Source organism: Thermobia domestica, chromosome 4 (genome assembly GCF_964235325.1).
Source record: "Thermobia domestica chromosome 4, izTheDome1.hap1.1, whole genome shotgun sequence".
NCBI lineage: Eukaryota > Metazoa > Arthropoda > Insecta > Zygentoma > Lepismatidae > Thermobia > Thermobia domestica.
Genome location: NC_137457.1, coordinates 327,632,620 through 327,655,208, shown reverse-complemented (window position 1 = coordinate 327,655,208; position 22,589 = coordinate 327,632,620). Strand labels below are relative to the sequence as shown.

The 22,589-nt window shown below is 36.5% G+C and overlaps 1 protein-coding gene across 4 annotated transcripts in view; it reads right to left on the bottom strand.

Annotated features, from left to right (window-relative positions):
- LOC145684443 (uncharacterized) overlaps positions 1–8,125 on the bottom strand; it is a 63,999-nt gene extending 55,874 nt beyond the window's left edge. Inside the window, exon 1 of one of the 4 annotated variants that reach the window (XM_081756825.1) lies at positions 7,820–8,125. In XM_081756825.1, coding sequence (XP_081612951.1) covers positions 7,820–7,924 — 105 coding nt within the window. In that variant the 5' untranslated portion in view covers positions 7,925–8,125. Of the gene's footprint in view, positions 1–7,774 lie in introns of all 4 variants that reach the window. The other 3 variants (XM_081756826.1, XM_081756828.1, XM_081756827.1) reach the window with 3 other exon arrangements.
- Between the last annotated feature and the right edge of the window lie 14,464 nt (positions 8,126–22,589).

The window sequence follows — 22,589 nt, the reverse complement described above, 5'->3', positions numbered from 1 at the left end:
ACTATTGTCGTTTTGATCTTACTCATGTTGACTCGCAACACTGACTGAGGAGAATTGTGTATGTAATCACGTGACGCGGAGGGCGGAAGACGGAGCGCGGAGCTCCGCTTGACTATGTAACGGACCTTACAGTGAATGTTTAATGAAGGAAACATTAATGAGAATTGGAGATTTTAAGATTGGAGGACAGATCATTAAGAAGATCAGGTATGCGGATGATATGGTTATTATGGCTAGAACGGAAGAAAGACTACAGAAAATGATTGACAAAATATTTGATACTGGGAAACTATATGAAATAGAAATTAATATCGAAAAATCGAAGGTCATAAGAATATCCCGTGGAAACGCGCCCTTGCGTGTCAGAGTAGAACAAAGGGAACTTGAAAAAGTCGATAATTTCAAGTATCTGTGAAGTATTTTGAAGAAAGACGCTTACTGCACTCAACAAGAAAGGGTCTCTTTTAACTAACACACTTAATATTGGACTAAAGAAGTAGTTCAAATTCTATGTATGGAGTATTGAACTGTATGGTTCAGAAACTTGCACATTACGAAAGTTAGAGAAGAAATATTTAGAAAGCTTCGAAATGCAATGTTGGAGGAAAATGGACAGACAGAGAGTAACAAGCGAAGATGTTTTAAAGCGGATAGGAGAGAAGAGGACGCTTTTAGCCAGGATCCTTCGTAGGAAGGCCATTTGCGAAGAAACTGTCTTCTTCATACCGCCATAGAAGGAAAGATGGAAGGAAAGCGAGGAATAGGAAGAAGAAGAACACAACTGATCGTTGATTTGAGAAATAAAAGAAAATATTGGAAGTTTAAAGAGGAAACAAAATCGAGAAACGTGGAAGAAATATTTCCAGGCCAAAACCTAAGATAAAAGAAAATTAAAAAAAAAAAAAAAAAACTCATTAGTCCCAGGACCTGCCACAAGGCAGAATCTTAATAATGTAATAATAATAATAATAATATGTTGTAATATACCACGTGCTTGTGTTTACAAAGGTCCTATTTATAAACAACCACATGCACCTTACTATGGAGTACTAGAGTTGCAGACGACAGAGAGAGGAGCGAAACCAGTACCAATCATATGACGACGAGGATGGGTGAGCAGCACCATCGCCTCACCTGGAATGCCTATATAACCAAAAGGATTCCATGGACAGCTGTCAGTCATGACTGGTTACTCTCTCCTTTAGCTTGCCCGAAGCTCTAGGACATACCCAACTCAAAGCCTATAGTTTTCTTCGCAACTCTAGGCTTCCATTTCTCCCGCTTAGCTTGCTCGGAGCTCTGTGGAGATCCTGGCATAGGCTGTTCGTCCTTTGGTTCACCTTCTTTTCCTTATATCAGAGAAGTTTATAACGGATTTTTTATAATGAAAACCGGCAGTGGAAGACGATTTTGGACTATAATTTACTCTACCTACCCCTACACAGAGAAAACTTTACAATCTCTCTCTCTCTCTCTCTGTATATATATATATATATATATATATATATATATATATATATATATATATATATATATATATATATATATATATTACTGTTAGTTACCTAAAAACTAAATACACTGAATATTTCACTTAACACTGTCAATTTCATTCACAGAAAATTCAAACTGAAGGAAAATCAGTAACTAAACCTACTATGAGTAGAAAAGTTCTGTTGTCTTCTGAAAACACATAGCCACAGGTTACATTTAAGCATTAAACAAAAGCATGTTACATGTTTTCACATTTTTCTTCTTCATTGTTGTCCATCATCAGTCCATACTTGGAAAAAAATCTCTCACAGTTGACATTGCTTGTTGAAAGCCACACATATGTAAGTGCATTTACAACAAATTTCAATCATCACTTCGGAACTCCTCACCCAGCCAAGATGGTGATAGCTAACGGCAACATGTTTCCTACAGTCGTGTCCTAATCACCAAAAATGCACAGTTCGTGCCACGTTCTACCGTTCCGTCAGCGGAAAACTAGCGTTTTCAAAGTTTTAAAATTTCGCGTTATATCGCGTATTGTCAGAAATTTCGCGCAAAACTGCCAATTTCGCGTTTTATCGCGCAACAAAAACCAACACATAGAATATCATAAAATGTCAAGAAACTGAAAATTACTTAATTCGGACGCATTTTGTTTTATTGCGAAAAAGTCGTGCCTTCGGGATAATTTTTATATTTTAACTTTTACGGTGTAACGTAGGGTAGGGGGAGGAGGGAGATATATGTAAAAAAAAATAAAAATGAGAGTGACTTTTTTTGTGACTTTACCACTTTTGAACTACCCCGACCTATATAGATCAAATTTTTAACATAGATGAGGTTCGGGTCTGAATATGATTTCACTTTGACGGTAGAATTTAGGGGAGGGGGATAGGGAGGAGATATATAAAAATAACTCTTGAACCACCGGACCGATCTCGATTAAATTTACAACCTAGATGACGTTTAAACCTGAGATGGTTTTTGTCATATCACTTTAATTGTGTAACTTGGGGAACAGGTCAAAATTCCCACAGCCAAAACCCCCACACAAACGGTCATAACCCTCACACAAATGGACAAATCTCCCAAATACACGAACAGTCATAACTCCCACAGCCAAAACCCCCACACTGGTAATCGGTCATAACCTCTAACGGTCATAACTCCCACACAAATAGACAAAACTCCCACACATAGCAACGGTCAAAATCCCCACATAAATGGACAAAACCCCCACACAAATGGACAAAACTCATACATACAGAAATTGTCACAACTGCCACACAAATGGACAAAAACCCCACACAATCGGAAAAATCTCCCACACTCTGAAATGACCCTGGTTGCATGTCTTGCCCTTGTACTTTTTAATAACACTTTTTATTCCACTTAAACTGATGTTGCAACTATTCTTCTTGCACTGTTTTCTAATAACAGAAACACTAATGTGGGCGTCATAAAGAGCCGCAACAAAGACGTGCAATCACGAACATTTCAGAGTGTGGGGGATTTGTCCGATTGTGTGGGGTTTTTGTCCATTTGTGTGGCAGTTGTGACAATTTCTGCATGTGGGAGTTTTGTCCATTTATGTAGGGATTATGACCGTTGCTGTGTGTGGCTGTTTTGTCCATTCGTGTGGGAGTTATGACCGATTGTGTGGGCGTTTTGACATTTCTTGAGTGTGGAAGTTTTGGCTGTGAGGGTTTTGACCGTTCGTGCGTTTGGGAGATTTGTCCATTTGTGTGGGAGTTATGACCGATCGTGTGGGCGTTTTGACATTTCTTGAGTGTGGCGGTTTTGGCTGTGGGGGTTTTGACCTAGACCCGTAACTTGAAGGTGGGGGGGAGAGACATTTAAAAACGATCGAAAACGACCGATTAATGCTATAAACTATAGATTCGGAATATTAATCGTACATAGTTTATAGCATATGGAACCTAACCTAACCTTTTACCACCGTCTGTAACGAAAAATCTCTGTGAAGTTGTTTTGGATACTCACTTTGTAAAAAATTTTGGATGGAATTTAGTATCTCCTCCAAGTCTTTCATGGCTCCAGAACGAGTTTAGCTTGTTTTTGTCTACTCTGATTTTCACGAAGCTTTGCACCCCTTGTAAACAATACAGACTGCAGTGCAGAAATGTTGCCAACTAATTAAACAAAAAAATGTTATATGTAATTTTGTGCTAAGAAATGAATAAACAAACTGAAGGGGTAAAAACAATGAGATTAAAACTGAAATGGCATGGGCCTGTGATAGGAGAATCAGGAATCATTTTCTCTGCGTACACACTGCTCTCCTGAATCTTCGAACTAGTATGTAAACGCAAACACGCATCAGGAGGAAGAAGGGCAGAACGTTAAATTCCTTCTACCAGTGCAAATTACAAATAAAACTTACTATCATCACTCCTAACGTTTTCTCTAGTTAAGGATCTATCTAAAATGTTAGGATTCAGAGCCGCTATTACATGATGACATTGTCGCCCTACTAGCAGATCTATGGTTGGATGGATGGATTAAAGTTTATCGTCCCCTTCAACAACAAGGTGTTATAAGATTTGGACCTACAGCCGAACGAGCGATTCGAACTACATGAATTTCCTTCGGAAATCGAACTCGGGTCTCCCGATGACGAGTACGCGAATCATATAACAACAAAGGAGTTAATTATCAGATCTAGAAACGTGCAGTTTCACTCACGTCTTCTATTCAAAATTAAGCTCTTGCGGGCCCGCGGTGGCTCAGTGGTAGAGCGTTCACCTCTGGCACATTGGGTTCCTGGTTCAATCCCAGCTCGCGCCAAGTAAACCTTGTGGTGGACAAACACCGTGTGCGTGGGTTTCCTCTGGGTTCTTCAGTTTCCTCCCACTTTCTTCATTCCACCAATTCATTCATGTTTTCATCATCACTGTCTCCTTTAGCCTAGCCTGCATAATCGTGGGACGTAAAACTCAAAAGACTTTATTTCATTTGAAAATTGAGTTCCTTGTATGTTTCCATTACAGGCGAGCGAGTGTTTGGAACAAGCAATTGTTCATTCTGCAAGAATTTGAAAACTCTATTGAAATTCTCCATTCAATAAATAAGAGTTTACTTATTTATCGAATAGAGAATTTATTATTTTATTTCCTTTGTTATATGTAATAAAATACCTATAAAATATATTTTGAATCTTCGCGACTTATCCTTTCGTTTGATATCTAACAGAAAAGTTACGCCATAAACAAGTATCAGTCATGAGAATATGAAGACTGTATCGACACCTTATTCGTCAAATTCCAAGAAACATTTTAGATTCTACACAGGAATAAAGACACATTATTTAACATGCATATAGTACCTCCTCTTAATTTCACTGCAGCCAGAAAAATAATAAGACTCAAAAGTTATGAAAGATTCCTATGCAACATTATAAAATTCTTAAATGTTGAAGATTCCTTTGTACATTTTTTTCATTTCTGGCACCGAATATTCTGTTTTTTCATCTTTTAAATTGTAATTTATTCTGATTGCATTTTTAAAAGGCGATATACGAATTATAACTGAAAAAATCAGCCTCATATTACTTCGTAATAAATCACTAAAACAGGTTTTATTCTCTTTAACTTCTCCCTATTCCCCTCACTCTCTCTCTCTCTCTCTCTTTTTTTTCTAAGGAAAGGTCAAACAAAGATCTGATATACTATAAGGAACTTATTGTCTACAGCGAGTACACTTGATTTCTCTTTTTCATTTTCTTAGCCCATTTTCATGAAATGACACAATTGTTTGACAACCATTCTTTGTGAAAAACTGAAAAATAACTATGAGTTAGCAACATTGATAATGAGACTAATAACAGTTTACTCTTCCATGAGCAAATAGTACACAACAAATGAAATACATTATGGTAATTAATGTATTGTTAAGGAACAGTAAGAATATTTAGGATCCGACACAAAGTATGTATCTATATGGGATCGATATCTTGAACCAAAATCTAATTTGTAAGAGAAAACTGTTACAACAAATGATAAAACACGCGAAGTGCGCGCCACAATTTAAAGACAAAACACGCGAAGTGTCGCCCAAGGAAGCAAGCAGGTTACCTGCTGCTCCGAGTTATTCTGTTAAACATAAACACGGTAAACCCGTGCGTGCAGAAGAAAAGCAAATACTTTATCAAACGATATCAACGTTGTTCAATTCACTTGAAGAAAATTAAGACCTATAATAGCTAATTTTCATGTTCTCATAGAATATTTATTTACTTACTTTGTAGTACTGAAGTTACTATTTGTACAGTCGCATGCTATACAATGTAAGAAATCAGATCAATAAATTGAACTTAAGAAGGAAAAGTACCATCTGTTTTTAATAGATATGCGTAATGACTTAGGTAATAGATGAAAATGAAATAATTTCCCATAATGATAAATATGCTTGCTGTTACATACCAGCGCCATCCCTTTATCGTTCAGTTGATAATTTGACATAACTCATTGTAATTTTATCTATAATTACAGTTTGAAGAAAAATAACAATGTTCAGTTGCTCTTAATGGAGGGGGGGATTATATAGTATTGGGTATTTTGCCCTATATCACGGCAATGGTGTGAAAGTGAGACGAGAATGCACATCGCAGTAGCAGAAATACATGCACGTGCCGCAGCAGAAATATTGCGGGAAACATATGAAACAATTTCCCCTTCACCAATCAGCAAACAGTCGCGCGCGCAGTGATACAACATCAAGTTACGCGGCTTGTTTTTGAAGGGTTCAATGGACTGTGAAAAACACTTTAAATTGTGATAAAGATGGAAACAAACTGGCCCTGCGGGTCTTCTGACCCCTTTCGCTTGCTCAGCTATATCTTGTGAAGTCCGTAATCAACACTGGAAGTCTTATAAATATGTGCAATGTTGTGGGCGATACTAAATATCAGTCGAAATTTTGGATACTCACTGTGCATCGTATCAAAGTAATATCAAAACGAGTACCATGTTGGGAACTCCGCTCCCCTTACTTACCGGTTTGCGATTTATTAAGCAGAAACTTAGTGCGAAGCAATTTACATTGTGAATACGTAGTATTACAATGCATTTCGTTCAAGTGGAACTGGAGGGGCTCTCCTAGACGTTTGCAAGAGTAAACTTTACAATACACGCTCCAGCTGCACATTGACAAGTAGGGTAAGGCAGGAACGGGTTGGCTTAAGGTTAGAGGAAGTTTTGATCCATTTTTATAAAATTAATAGAGAATAATTTCTCGTTTCTGAGTGAAGGTAATAGTATACATGAGAACCCCCTGAACTGCGTTTCTTCTGTTATCTATTACCACTTCTACATGAAATACCATAAATTTTCTACGTAGTGCAATAGTAAGAAGTATCCATGTGCACAAGACATGCGATATGCTTTAAATTCCCCCCCCCCCCCACACACACAACACACTAGTCATAGATAAAGTACAAGGGCACTACACATGCAGATATAAAGTACAGGTACGTCCTTTTTTATTTTCGTATCAGTCGATAAGTAAATAAAAGTCGCTTTGTTACCCCCTTCACAACTAGTAGGTACTTTGTAAGTTCGTACATACTAAATGAATAATCCCTAAAAGTATGAGCGTCCTGCTCCTTCGGGAACTGACGCAGCTTCATGTATACTATATCCCCAGTATACCAGCTAGAACGCGCGTTGCAAAGTTAACCCGTTTGCCATTTTGAATTTTTCTATATTCATCTTTTGAAATAACATCCGATATTTCTCCTGTAAGTCTTACAAATCTATCGATACTCAAGCTGGAATTGCACTCGAAATTCTTGCCTAATTAAATTTTGTTTATACATGTCGGCTTGTGTATAGCCCGCTCCCCCCAGTTCTTGTCACCGAAACTGGAAGCGTCGTCGTCGTCGTCGTCACCACCACCACCACCACCACCACCACCACCACTACCACTACCACTACTACTACTACTACTACTACTACTACTACTACTACTTAGGCCTATATCGAGAACAGAACCTAACCAACCCCTGCGGGGCATCTAACCCGTTCCTACTACAACTACCACTATGGCTACTAACTACCACTACTACTACTACTATTACTACTACTACTTATACTAAAGCTTCCTTACCGCAAGATTTACATCTTAAATCTTTATAACATGCGATTCCGATTCATTATGAACTAGTATGAATTGTTAGAATCACTATGATTCGTTAAAAATCACTGGGGGGAGCGGGCTATACTCAATCCTACATATGTCGTTGCTATTTACTTATACTTACACAATAATTGAGAGTTAAACTTCATGAATCATGAAATAACTATACCTTACTTGGAGGCTGCGTACGATCTTTTTTCTCTTTAATTTTGACATGCTCCACTGTAGATGCCTTCTTACTGTCTGTACTGGATGCTGCCGATTCTTGAGTCATATTTAACTATGATCTTACGTGCACAAGTAATAAATCATATCAAAACTAGGAGATTGCTCATTTGTGCCGACAATGTTTACAATTTTTATTTTTGTTTTAGTCTTGTAGTATTACACTTTACGTTCATGCCAACAACCATCGAAAACTCAATATTCTAGTTACCACAACAAAAGACAGTCATTTGTTTTTATGGTGGGCACACTGTTGCCATGTCCACATACTACAAATTTCCTTTCATAACATTTCATTTGAGGACAATGCATAACTTAGGGATTCTTCCGTAGCGGTTAACAACAACGCAATGCGATGTTGTGATATGCAAATTTTACGAAGATTAGTATGAAAAATGGTCCCTAGAAGTAAAGAATTATTCAAATATTTGCCTGGATGCCCAATTAGTGCAATTTCAATGAGGGAGTTTCGTACACAAGGAATGTAAAATGTAATTACTGGAACTGTCTACGAAAATACTGGTAAGCCGCTGAGAAAGAACGAAGACAATAGGAACAATTAAATATCGCCTCTTTGCCACTTTGCAATTCTAGCAAACAAAATTTTTCCTATGCTTTGCGACGTATTTGTGATTTACTTACATCGAATTTATATTCTGATGTTAGTCACATCGCAAATGAATGCTTGTGAATCTGTGAAAATGCATCACCATAGGGCCGGATGCAAGATTGCCTGAGGGCAGGGATGTAATGGAGGGTATACGCGAGTATACGGAGTATACCCACCTCTAATTTTTGGAAACTATCATATAGACACCTCAAATTTAGGAAGTACGCGGTTATACACTACATTCGATCAATAGTATACTCACTTCATTGGAACAAACAACAACTGCTTTTCATGTACTTTATTTCAAACCAAAAAATCTCACGAAACACCTTGTCGTCAGGCTGTTACCGCGAATGATGTCTAAATTCTTTTAAAATGTTTGCGTTTTCGGGGCGTGGGAACCAAATTTTTCGAGAATCTCTTCTATAATGGAAAACAGCGTGCAATGATTTTTCCTAAAATGTCACATGGGTTGTCCTTACCTTCCATATTTCAAATTCAATTCAAAGTCTGTCGATTGGATAGAATTTGAGCAAGCTAATATGGGATGGAACTAGTTTATTTCTAATCGCGAAAGGGGGGCTCCGAAAAAAAAGTGGTCTTTCCTATAAGAGTTAAAAGGAAATTAAATGAATAATCTGCACCAAGAAAACTTTGGCCTCCACTAAAATAACAAAACATATGACCTATCGTTTGTCTATTTCGAAGCATTCACCGTCGTTCCCAATACCACCAAATACAATAGCGAACCCCGGATTAGTACTGCTTATTTGTAGCTGCAATAGACATCAAAGAAAGGAGCAATTGATTTACAAAAAATACTCAGCATCTAGTACTAGTAGTAGTTTTTCATCAATCTACTGAACAAAAAAAAGAAGAAAAAAGGGACGGGGTAAAAATAAACATTTTTCTTCATTGTTTCATTTTCTTTCACATAAAAAAAAATTGAAGAAAATATGTTGACAGGAAAGGGTAAAAACACAAAAGTCAGGAAACAATTATATCGTATGAGCATGTCACAGCAATCTCTGATCATTTCGATAGAGCCGTCACTTCGACTGGGGATTTATGGTAAAAATCGGTACCATGGAATAGTGTTGTGTTTAAACGCTTATGAAGCTCATACTATAACACGTATTGAACCCGGTCTTTTTAATTAGTCAAGTCAAGCATGGACCGAAGAGCACCCCAGATGCATTTCGGAACCGGGTGGTAAACTTGGCGGTGCCAAATGGGGGCGGGGGTATGTGTCTTTTCTTTTTTTCTTAAGAGAAATTAAAATAAAAACTTAGTTTTCAAGATGTCAAGATTAGTATTTTTGTCTCTCTTTCTCTCTCTCTCTTTTTGTTTCTTTGTTTGTTTGATACCTACCTGGACCCGATTCCTTTAGTAAATACTTTTAGAAAGAGAGCATTTTTGTCTTTATTTATTTTTCCAGGGTGCGTATTTACTTTATTTAATTAACAATCACCAGATACAGCTCAGAGGCCATTTTATACTACATATCTAACAACAAAAGTAATACAGTAATAGAAAGAATTTGGTAAGGTATCGGCCAGGGCCTGTTTAGTAGGTACTGTCCCGGCATTTGCCTGGTAGGACTGAAGAAAACCAGTTAGAATAGTTGGCAGCGGGAGTCGAATCCACGACCTACCGAATGCGAAGCCACTAGCGGATCCAGAAGGATCGTTTGGGGGGGGCGGTTCGCTCCCTGGAAGATGAGCGTAGCCTCAAGGTGACCAGAATTTTACTTTGAAAAAATCGGACGCGAATGCGGGACTTGAGGGGGGGGGGGTATCTAAACCTGATTTAGCTAAATCTGATTCCCTGATTCCATTTTGAGACCCGAATTTGTAAGTTTTTTTTTAAAATGAAAGAATTTTGAAGATTTAAATTAAATACACACTTTCATTTCGGAGACATGGCGGCGTCATGATTTACTAGTCAACGCAATATATCAGATGCGCTGTCTTGCACAATACTTGCACAAAAGAAAATACTGTATTGACTATGGCATTCATTTTAGCGGAAAAATGTACAATTTGCTCTAATTGTTTATATTTTGAATAACAATTGCGGAACAGCACTTGAAAAAAAAAACCGACAGATTCGGTGTACGCAAAAATCAATATCAAATGTATAGGGGAAAGTCGGATAGTATCGGACAGCGTATAGTATCGGACAGTGTATAGTTCACTATTTTCGGAACAGGATGGTGACACTCTTTAGCATGTGTTAGTAGTTCTTTGTGAGGGAAGCGTGGCGCCAACATTCTGAGATAGTACGTTGAAAGGTGTACATGTGGTGCGACGATTTGTAGTTTTTGTGCGGTTTGTGGTTGCACGTACTTAATTTTGTCGGCTAATTACAGAAACAAAGTTAAGTGAAATATGAATTTAAGTAGTTGTACATTTTTGTTGTAGTTTTGTATCCTAATTGGCATTATATCATTGCCTACATTGCAAGACAAATTATTTCAAGACTCTTTATTATCATGCACGTTGGTCGGGTGGCATCGGACAGGGTGTTGGCGGGCAGTATCGGACAGCAATATTCGAAGTTTCAATGCGAAATCTTATAGTTCTCTCATGTTTTTCAGATAAAAATGGACAGAAAGAGAGGTAAATGATCAGAGGAAAATATGAAAACAGCAATTGAAAAGTGATAAGTGGTGGGATGAGTACAAGAGAAGCAAGTAAACAGTATTTTGTCCCGAAAAGCACTTTAGGTGACAGGGTAAGATTTCTTTCCTTTGGAAAAGAAATTCAAGTAAAACCGCCCATGAGTAAATTTCAAAACACTTTTACGGATGAACAAGATAAGTTACTGTATAATCTTATCAAAGATCTGGACAGCCAGTTGATGCCTCTCAACAAGAAAAACATTCTTGAAACTAGCATTTAAGTTCGCTGAACACTTGAAACTGAACCATAAATTTAACAGAAATAAAGGACTAGCCGGGAAAGATTTTTATTATTCTTTCATGAAGAGACATCCCGATTTAAGTTTGAGGTGCGCGGAGTCCACAAGTTTGCAGCGGGCTATATAGGATTCAACAAGGAGCACGTTGGTATATATTTTTTGACAAACTGTCTGAACCTATGAATAAATATTATTTTAAACCATCGAGAATTTTTAATGCTGAAGAAACTTGTGTGTTAGTAGTTCATGAAAATCAGTTAAAAGTTGTGTTTATAAAAGGGAAAAAGCAGGTAGGGAAATTAACATCTGGAGAAAAAGGCAAAACGTAACAATTCTTTTATGCATAAACGCGTCAAGTGATCAATTTATTCCTCCATTATTTGTGTTCCCAAGAGTAAGAAGGGACAAAGGACTTACGAAAGATGCTCCCGAAGGAAGCCGTATTCGATGCTCAACCAAGCAGTTGGATCAACAAGGAAGTCTCTGAAATTCGACGGCAAAACAAATACGGATTGCGTAATTTATGGGGGAAACTTTGATGAGAACTGGATACAGTGTAATTCGTGCAAAGGTTAGGCACATGGAAACTGTGAAAGTCTTGAGAGAGATGCATTTTATTATAAATGTGATATTTGCAACACAACATAGCAATCTGCAGTTTGTAACGTATGTTAGAAGACATGTAAGGAATCTAAGAAGGTAATAACAGATCTGTCCGATATAACCCGCCATTTTTTTATATGTTGAAAAATTAGACTTTTACATTTTTTTTCAGTTTCTCTAAATTTTGTAGTAAAAGTGAAATATGGTTTATGTAGTGTTATAAAGATATGTATGAGGATTGCACATATGAGGGTTTTATTTAATTTCTGATTATCGTAAAGTTGTTACATCATATGTTCCTTAAGTGTCCGATACTACCCGACCTTCCCCTACATGCATAAAGAATAATACAAAATGTCAACAAATAACAAAATACATTATGATATTTCTGTATACGTTTCTTGGTAGCTTAAAAAATACATTAAAGTTTATAATTAATAATTAATGTTTAATAGTATATGGTACACAGTGTTCAAATGGGCCAAAATATAGGGGAGCAATCTTTACATATTGCTTTCATTTCTGTTTATATCAGATATAATTCAGCAAATCGAAAATTGAAAAAGAAGAAATATAATATTCAAACTGAACTCCAAGGATGTTTAGTGGCTCCGTGATTATTCCTCGTAGTATCTAGTAATTGTCCGAACTTGAATTTCGTGGCTTTCCCCTGAAATAAGGATGTTATGGTTTTTGCCTTAAAAGAACTATGGCCTGCGATTTCAAGGGCACAGATCAAGTACAGGAGAATGAAATGGATACACTTTCTAATACATAATACTAATCATAGCTGCATTTAAGCATTGTACTGTACTACTAACAGGAATCCAGAGCGACGATTTGAAGTTAACCTACAGCATTAACATACAAAGAAATGAATTGTGAAGATAAATCCTACATAAATATAATATATTGCGGTACTCCTTAACCATATAAATCATTACGAAGGTAAACGCACAATTTATTCAGTAAAATACTGCAAATAATGTAATAGCAAAAATATCAATACTAAACTTTCTCTTGCGCAAACTCAACAGAAATTTTGTCGGATCTAGCACGAAATGTGTATAAATTTTACACGAATTAAAATTATATAGAACTACAATATAAGCTATTATAATGTATAACTAGTAAAAAAAAAACTCTGAAAGATTAGCAAAGTCTACAACAAAATGAACGAAAGAAGATCAGAAATGTAAAACCAAAGTGATGTTTCCGTTCATTACAGCACACACTATATTTCCTAAAACATACCAACTGGCGATATTATTTGACAATATCACATATTTTTTTAAAATGCAAATTAAAATTTAATTTTGAAAAAAATTATCACCTTTAAACGAAATTACCAATAGAGAATAATTTACGTATAACTTGCTTTTCTTTCATCTCAGATATAATATGGACCCCGTTTGGTCTAAAGGCTAACACGCTTGCCTTTTGTGCGCGTGATCCCGGATTCGATTCCCGGTGGGGATACAGTTGAACGAAAAAGTGGTTCGGATTCCACTATAATCAGTAGGTCCACGTTTCCTTTAGCCGTTCTGGTACACACGTGGGATGTTACACAAACAAATATCATATGTATAATATATAACTGTTTATTAAAAATGTAATATAGCCTATATACCGGTACACATCTTTTACGATTGTGGTTGTGCCCTTTTGTTTCAGTTAAAGACTTTAACAAAGCAATTTCAGAGAATTTTTCGAGTTCGTTTGCGATTCAGATACATCCAAGGAGTTCAACTTATACTCAGGCTCATGATTTCTGTGGAGTACCCACGAGTTGAAAATAATTACGACCAAACACCACGACGGGCGAAAACCAAACAACAGCCTTAGTCACCTTGCAGTCCACCTCTGGGAAAGTTACAGCACAAACTCAAATCTACGCCCTATCTTGTTCCTGGCAAATCTGCCGATGACACGAGCGTAATCTACGTTTGCCTTGGTGCGTATATAGTATTGCCAGGTCGCTAAGTCGATCTGCACCCATCCAGAACCGTAGCCATGTCTTCAACCTCTTTAGTGTTGAAATGTTCTTTCGGTTGATGCTTTGTATAGGGTATTTTGTACGAATACACCCCCTCTTTTGCAGCGATATAATTAAATATGTAAAGAAAGAAAAGCATTATACCAGACTAGGAATACGGGGTTGGAAATTGGCTCTATTAGGTAATTTCTTAAATGCAGTTGTTAGAAACATATTATAATTATAGCTATGTTTACAACAATAAAATTATATTATATTAGCCTTCACCTAGGTAGGGCTTCGCCCCCAGACTCCCAATTTGCTCTGCATACGGCCTCACACAGTATAGTAAATGCTCCTACGTTTTACCGTGGCACAATTTTCGCGTTCTTCCTTCTACGTATCTTTTTCATATAGCATTGCATTAAGCTAAATCTCTGTCTCGAAATTCAAACACCTCGTAAGGCATTTTAGTGAACCACCCCCACCTCTTTTCCTTCTCTTCTACGTTAAGTGGCAAAAAACGCTCAAATATGTTTATTTTAAATGAAAAATTAAACTACCAACTTTCATGCCTCTAACCGTAAAGGATCCCGAGATATGAGCATCCTATAATAATAATAATAATAATAATAATAATAATAATAATAATAATAATAATAATAATAATAATAATAATAATAATAATAATAATAATAATAATAACCGTCCCTTTTCTTTCCTTCTAGGTAAAATATCAAAAACGCTGAAATACATATTGTATTATTTTGAATGAGAAGTCCATACACCAAATTTCATGTTTCTAACCTTCGAAGATTCTTAGATATTGATATCTAATTTTTATAATTGCAAACCACGCCCCCTTTTCTTCCCCTCCCTTTTTTCCACATTTTACTAAAGTATCAAAAAACGTTGAAACGCGTGTCAAATTATTTAAAATGAGAAATCCATGGCCACCCCTTCCCTTCGGATTTCCAAGAAATCCTTCCTTAGTGATACCCTACGCCAGAAATCTTATCTACAGTCCGAATTCCAAGTTTCTAGCTTGAGCGGTTTGGCCTGTGCGATCAGTTACTCACTCAGGACTTCTTTATATAACAGCTTGTGTTATTTCCCAAGAAGAGATGAAATGCCATTAAAAGTCACAATAAATCCCTGGTCCCTTCCTAATGTTTCCGTGTTTGAACCCCAAAAGTCACGGCTCTCTTCGTTGATCTAGTAGCTAGCGAACGTATCTTTGATGCATGAGGTTCTGTGATTTGATTCTCGGTGAATGAGCATAGAACGCACTATGGTGGTTCAGATCCAACTTTAAACTCTAGTTCTCGTTCTGTAAAGCATCGCTTTTAACAAACGAAGTAAATACATATCAATCAATCAACCAACCGAAAAGTCTCAGATTCAGAGTGCTTTTAGGTAAGATTCTACAATTCTCTTTATTTAAGGTAGAGGTACTTGAAGTTTCGGGATACGCATTCCATTTCCATATCCTTTTTCTAGGACACAATTTTAAAATATATATCTTTTTAGTTCAAAGAGTGAGGCGTCTTACCCTCCTTCCTACAGCTGCAGGTCCAACGAATGAATCATATTCTCACTCCTTTGGGGCTTATAGTGACCGCCTCAAGGAACTAGGGACATAAGTATTCACACTTCAAATTTGTCTGTATTAAGTACTACTAAGTACCACACATTTTGATTACTCTGCTAGGCTTGTCACACAGATTGAATCGGTCGGGAAAAGACCATATTTGTATTTTTCAACGATAAATGCTGGAAGTAAAATCCAGACCTTTGGGGGGGCGGTCGCCCCCTCCGCCCCCCCTTGGATCCGCCAGTGTGCGAAGCTAAGCTCTACCACTTGAGCCACTTCTCTCGAAAAGATTGTCGTTTGTGATTTTTTTTTAAAAAATCGTTCCTGACGGGAAACCTAAACCTCGAATCGAAAGAAATTATTGGACTAAAGTTTTAGATGTTTATACCGGTACTACCCGACTCTAACTTCGGCGCTGGTATCAGGGTTTAATTCAACCATAAATTGCCCTCGAAAATGTTCTCCAAAGTGCCCATTTGCTGTTTGGTCAAAGGGGTTTTTTGAATCACTTCTGATAAAAAAAAATAAATAACGTTTAATTGAAAAAAAACCATCGGACTAAGTTGCAAACACGAAAAATATTCGCTCATAACGCCACCGCTAGCGTCATATGTTTCATTCGGTTTAAATTTGTCTTGAAATTGACATATACTTAATTCGGTTTAAATTTGTCTTGAAATTGACATATACTTAATTCGGTTTAAATTTGTCTTGAAATTGACATATACTTAATTCGGTTTAAATTTGTCTTGAAATTGACATATACTAAATTCGGTTTAAATTTGTCTTGAAATTGGCATATACTTAATTCGCTTTAAATTTGTCTTGAAATTGACATATACTTAATTCGGTTTAAATTTGTCTTGAAATTGGCATATACTTAATTCGGTTTAAATTTGTCTTGAAATTGACATATACTTAATTCGGTTTAAATTTGTCTTGAAATTGACATATACTTAATTCGGTTTAAATTTGTCTTGAAATTGACATATACTTAATTCGGTTTAAATTTGTCTTGAAATTGACATATACTTAATTCGGTTTAAATTTGTCTTGAAATTGGCATATACTTAATTCGGTTTAAATTTGTCTTGAAATTGGCATATACTTAATTCGGTTTAAATTTGTCTTGAAATTGGCATATACTTAATTCGGTTTAAATTTGTCTTGAAATTGACATATACTTAATTCGGTTTAAATTTGTCTTGAAATTGACATATACTTAATTCGGTTTAAATTTGTCTTGAAATTGACATATACTTAATTCGGTTTAAATTTGTCTTGAAATTGACATATACTTAATTCGGTTTAAATTTGTCTTGAAATTGACATATACTTAATTCGGTTTAAATTTGTCTTGAAATTGACATATACTTAATTCGGTTTAAATTTGTCTTGAAATTGGCATATACTTAATTCGGTTGAAATTTGTCTTGAAATTGACATATACTTAATTCGGTTTAAATTTGTCTTGAAATTGACATATACTTAATTCGGTTAAATTTGTCTTGAAATTGGCATATACTTAATTCGGTTTAAATTTGTCTTGAAATTGGCATAGACCCTATGTGACTTCCTTCAAGAGTGACAACCCTATGTGACCCTATGTGACTTCCCTTTATACGAATTTGATGAAGTTTACTATTTGAACTTATAACAGTGGTATAATTTAAGTTTATTTCTGCCTTTCCGAAACATCTAAAACTCAAAGTTCTAGGTGTGGTAGTTCATGAAAACAACTTCTCTTCGTATTATTGTATTGTTTATTTGTCTATTCTTTATACTTAGCTATTAACGCTTCAAGTCATTAATTATTTACTCTTTGGGACATAGCTGTCATTGTTCTAATTGAATAGTTGAGTGACACAGTAGCCTAAGTTTAGTTGAGTACACAGTAGCCACAGTAGCCTAAGCAATAAGGCCGATATTAGTATTAATACGGATACTAATTTCGACATTATTGCTGTTGGTACTTAAATTACTGGGTCACTCAATCTACCAATTCTAAAACGGTCATGCGCCAACGATACCATAATTAAACGTTTCTATTTTAATGCAATTATGATCCAACAGAAGAAAGCAAACTTAATTCTCCAAGCAAAAAAACAACTAAACACAATTTGGGAGAGAGAGAAAGAGAGAGGTTTTAAGCTGCAGGACGGACAAAATACAGATTGAGGGCGATTAATCTCTTTTTGGTTATGGCTCTGATTATCACAGCAGCCAGTAGGTTGTGGTTCGCGACCGATGTACGATTTGAAAATTCAAAATTTCAATCTTAAATTACTCCAAATGTACTCCACATTTTAACTCAAACGAAATATGTGTATTTCTGTGTACATTAAATACATCCTTTGAAAGTGTCAAAGTGATAGATAGAACCAAACGGATGAGCAAGTTGGCGGAAACAACCTTGGTCCAAGTCGTTTTTTTCCTCTTATAGTTATCAGTCATACAAGTACAACAACTTCTACAGCCTGACCTACTTAACGCAGAAAGTTAAATAAGGTCTTAAAATAATCTATAACATTATAGGTATTTTTTTTCTTAGTCTCTGGTTGATAGGTTAAGTGGTTCGGTAACTGTTCTCCAAAATATAGCTCTCCATTCAGACTTATCTTGTTACTTCATATACTTATCCTGCTTGTTATGCAACCGATACGCTCAGAGAGGCAGTGTGAGTTGCCTATAAGCAAGGATATTTCTGAACTTTAAATCTTAATAGTGCAAAGACTGGTATTGAAACACCCGATATATACATACACACACACACACACACACACATATATATATATATATATATATATATATATATAATGTGTGTGTGTGACAAGGGACACTGTCTGAGGGGGTGCACCACTAACTACCAAAATAACCAATCATAACCCTTCAAAGTGGCATGTGACAGCATTCGTTATCCTAACAACGCTAATACATAGAATGGTGGGCCAGGGTATTTTAAAGAGGGTCACAAGTGGAATTATTATTATTATTAAGTATTCTGCCTTTCGGCAGGTCATGGGACTAATGAGGATTTTTTTTTTTTTCAGTTTTATATTTTGGCCTGGAAATGTTTCTTCCACTTTTGTCGATCTTCAGCTTCCTCTTTTAATTCCCAATATTTTCTCCTATCTTTGAAATCATCGATCAGCTGTGTTCTTCTTCTTCCTATTCCTCGCTTCCCTTCCATCTTTCCTTCTATGGCGGTGTGAAGAAGACAATTTCTTGGCAAGATGTGTCCAATCCAATTGGACTTTCTACGAAGGATGGTGATTAGAAGTGTCCTCTTTTCTTCTATCCGTTTTAAAACATCTTCGTTTGTTGCTCTCTCTGTCCATTTTATCTTCTCCATCTTCATCCAACCCCAAATTTCGAAGCTCTCCAAATATTTCTTCTGTAACTTCCGTAATGTCCAAGTCTCTGAACCATACAGTGCAATGCTCCATATATAGCACTTGACCAACTTCTTCTTAAGTCCAACATTGAGCCTGCTAGTTAAGAGTGATCTTTTCTTGTTGAATGCTTCTTTAGCTATGGCAATTCTTGACCTGATCTCTTTGGTGCAGTAAGCGTCTCTCGTCAAAATATTTCCCAGATAGCTGAAATTATCGACCTCTTCAAGTTCTCTTTGTTCTACTCTGATCCGTAAGGGCGTGTTTCCACGGGATATTCTCATGACTTTCGACTCTTCGATGTTAATTTCCATTCCATATAGTTTTCCAGTGTCAACTATTTTGTCAATCATCTCCCGTAGTCCTCATTTGGTTTTAGCTATTATAACCGTATTATCTGCATACCTGATCTTGTTAATGATCTGCCCTCCAATCTTGAAATCTCCAGTTCCCATTAATGCTTCCTTCATTAAACATTCACTGTAAGTGTTGAATAATTGGGGCGACAAACTACAAGTGGAATGAAGAACGAAAATGTTCTTATCTTCTCCTGCCTTCTGTTTTCTATCCTACTTTTAAAAATGTTGTATTGTTTTGCTTAGAGAATCGTTTTGTTTCAACCATCAGAAAAACAACTTAAACTTGCTTTTGCAAAGCTCTGCTTTCTTTTATGCCCCAAACGGAAACATGACGGCAGAATGTTTCGGAATGTGTTGATATTTTCACTACTAGCATCTCATTTAGATAATGTATATTTACAAGTAAGGGGATATATATTAAACAACTTTGAGAGCGATGATTGAAAACCCACCATGATCAAACATAATAAAAGGAAAAGAAACTTTAGTGGCGAAGTTAAAGGTTTATTAAATGGTATTGAACATTATCAGGGAATTTTGTTTCGAAATTTAGGGAGTTTCAATATTTTTTGATTGATTTCGTTTTAGTTAAAATCTTTTGTGAACACTGTCATAAAGGGCTGTACTCGATTCTTTTCAAAAAATATAATGTCTTTTTTTGTGTGTGAAAACTGCCTTTGACTAAGCCAGAGACAGGCAAGGTTAGGGGTAGTGTGTTGGTTGGACGCCTTTGCACAAACACATTTGAAAGAAACAATTATGTTTTACAGGTTAGAGATTTTAACTTCCATCTCAAGGTTATAATTGCTTATTATTTTTTGATAATGGAAGTGAGAAACATTTATTTTATTTTGTTTCTATCAAACTAAAAAAGTTATGGGGGGCGGTGTACCTAGAAGATTATTTGTATGGGTGCTGGAGCACCCACGTACTCGGCGCGCATGACTGGCGTAAGATTTCTGAGGTTATGAGCATAGAACTCTCTGGCTGTTTCCTCGAAACTGCGTCACATGATAAGCAAGAAGTAAGAGAACGCTTTCTCTCTCTCTCTCTCTCTCTCTCTCTCTCTGTCTTTGCTTAAGCAGTCAGACTGTGATTCCTTGCAATGCAATCCGAGAAGCAACAACCCTAAAACTTATTCCTCTGCAAATGTTGGCGTGATAGAGACAAGGATGTTATAAAATAGAGGATCTGCCCGTATGTGTCTTCATCCTATGAAATCAATGATGCAAAAAAAAAAAAAAAAAAAAAAAGCATCACCACGCCTGATTGGCTATTATCGTTTCCGCCACTGTTTGATTGGCTACTTTCGTTTCCGCCATGATTTTTGGCTCAAAACATTGCGATCTTATTGGGTGGAGTGGCGAAACTGTGACGTATGGCTTCAAGATTTTGTTGTAAGAGCAGATCCTCTATTTTATAACATCCTTGGATAGAGACTTGTCCTGCGGTAGTTATTCTTGAAGATTTTCTTGGTTGCTGTTTGTATTCGTATTGGAAGGTGTTTGTTAGTTCTTAGCTTGCTGTTGACGTCAGTACATACGTGATCCAAGTTATAATCTTGTTGGTGGCTTGTTCGATTCCTTCTTTTATCCTTTCTTGTAATTCATTAGCTGATAGCTCCATTATACTGTTTGTAGTTTCTTGGTGTTCCTGCAGGGGCCACCGGCTGTACTTCCTGCTATGTCTGGGGTTGTTAATATTGGTGGTAGTGATCTTCTTGCTTGTTGTTCTTTAGGATTTCTTTGAACAATTTTTACTGCCAGTGCGATGGTTATCACTTATGTACATGGTGCAATGTTGTTCCTTTTTGGCTGTTTGGAATCGTCTGTGTATTATTTGCCACCATGTCCTAGATGCTTTTATTCTTTAACTTTTTTAAAATGTAATTTAATGTAATATCAAGTTGTTTACTTGCACTAGATCTTCCGTGAAACCTCTAAACAATGGAACGAGTTCTTTGTCTGTCGTAATTCCGGTTATGTTTTTGATCTTCAATTTCTATTTTCTAAGGTTTGTTCTATTTTCGTTAGTGTCTAGGTTGGTGGGGACATCTTTAACAATATTTGTAAATGTGGTGGTATTTGCTGCAGCTGGGTACTTTGTCCTTTCCGTTTCTGAAATTACTATTAATATATCACTCTCGCTTCTTTGCAAGAGGTGTAGATTCGTCCCATTTTTTGGTTGGTGAATGGTGATAATCATTTTTCAGTTTCTTTCTTGTTATAGGAGGTTGGTCCTGTAAAGGACCGGAGTGCCTTGTTGCTTTCTTTGTTTGTTATGTGTCTGAGTAAATATCCCTTCCGTCTTGGGTATTCTTTGATCTTCTGTTTCCACGATTTCACCAAAGTGAGGCATTCTTCTCTTGTGTCTTTTTGGTTCTCTACCTAAGTGAGTTTTTCAGTCATTTTGGTTTTCCAGTTGCATAGGTTTTTCACCTGTGTTTGAGATTGGTTTCTCTCCTGTCTTTGATAGCTACTGATCTTGATCTTGATAATCTCCTTTCTTCTGTATTGGTGGCTTCATCATCATTCTCACTAATATATGCACGTGAGATGAACCCCTTTGCAGGAGACGAAGAAAGATATTCCTTCTGACTAAATTGGGGAAGTAGAAAGTGAATTGTCCGTCTAGTCTTCTTCAGCCTCAAGTCTTTTGTGTTCCCTTCATTACCAGGTGTATGATGTCTCCTGTCGTCTGATATCTTGTGCTTATGCTTGATAGCGTTAGTGGTGGGTTAAGCTCTGCTGTTACGTCTGGATCGACGATTTGGTAAGCTATTTAACTACATATCTTTCCACTCGGCGGTTTTCTTATTGGAGCCCTCTTTCTGGGTCGCGGCATGGTTGGTATAATTTCACAATTTTGGTCCTGAAATGGGTCACGGTGTTGTTGTATACACTTAGGATATTGCATTAAGTTGGGATTTTTGGTCTTTGTAAGGACCTTATAGTCGCTAATTTACTGTGTTTTCCTTCTCTAATACTATCCAGAAGATAAGAGTATTGCTTCCCTGTCAGACGACTGTCGCCAAAGGCTGTACAATCTATATGATCAGTACGAATCTTGTCCCACAATAGGGAGTTCAGCCGACGGGAAACACTTTCTATTTCCAGAGGAAGTGTTACTGTATTGTAAATGTTAAAGCCTTTATTGTAGCACAAAATCTCTTTTGAAAAAAAAAAAAAAATATTCTTTTCAGAGTAGGATTGTCTATCAACACCGAGCAGACTCTCCGTTGTTAGTGACAGCACCTCAG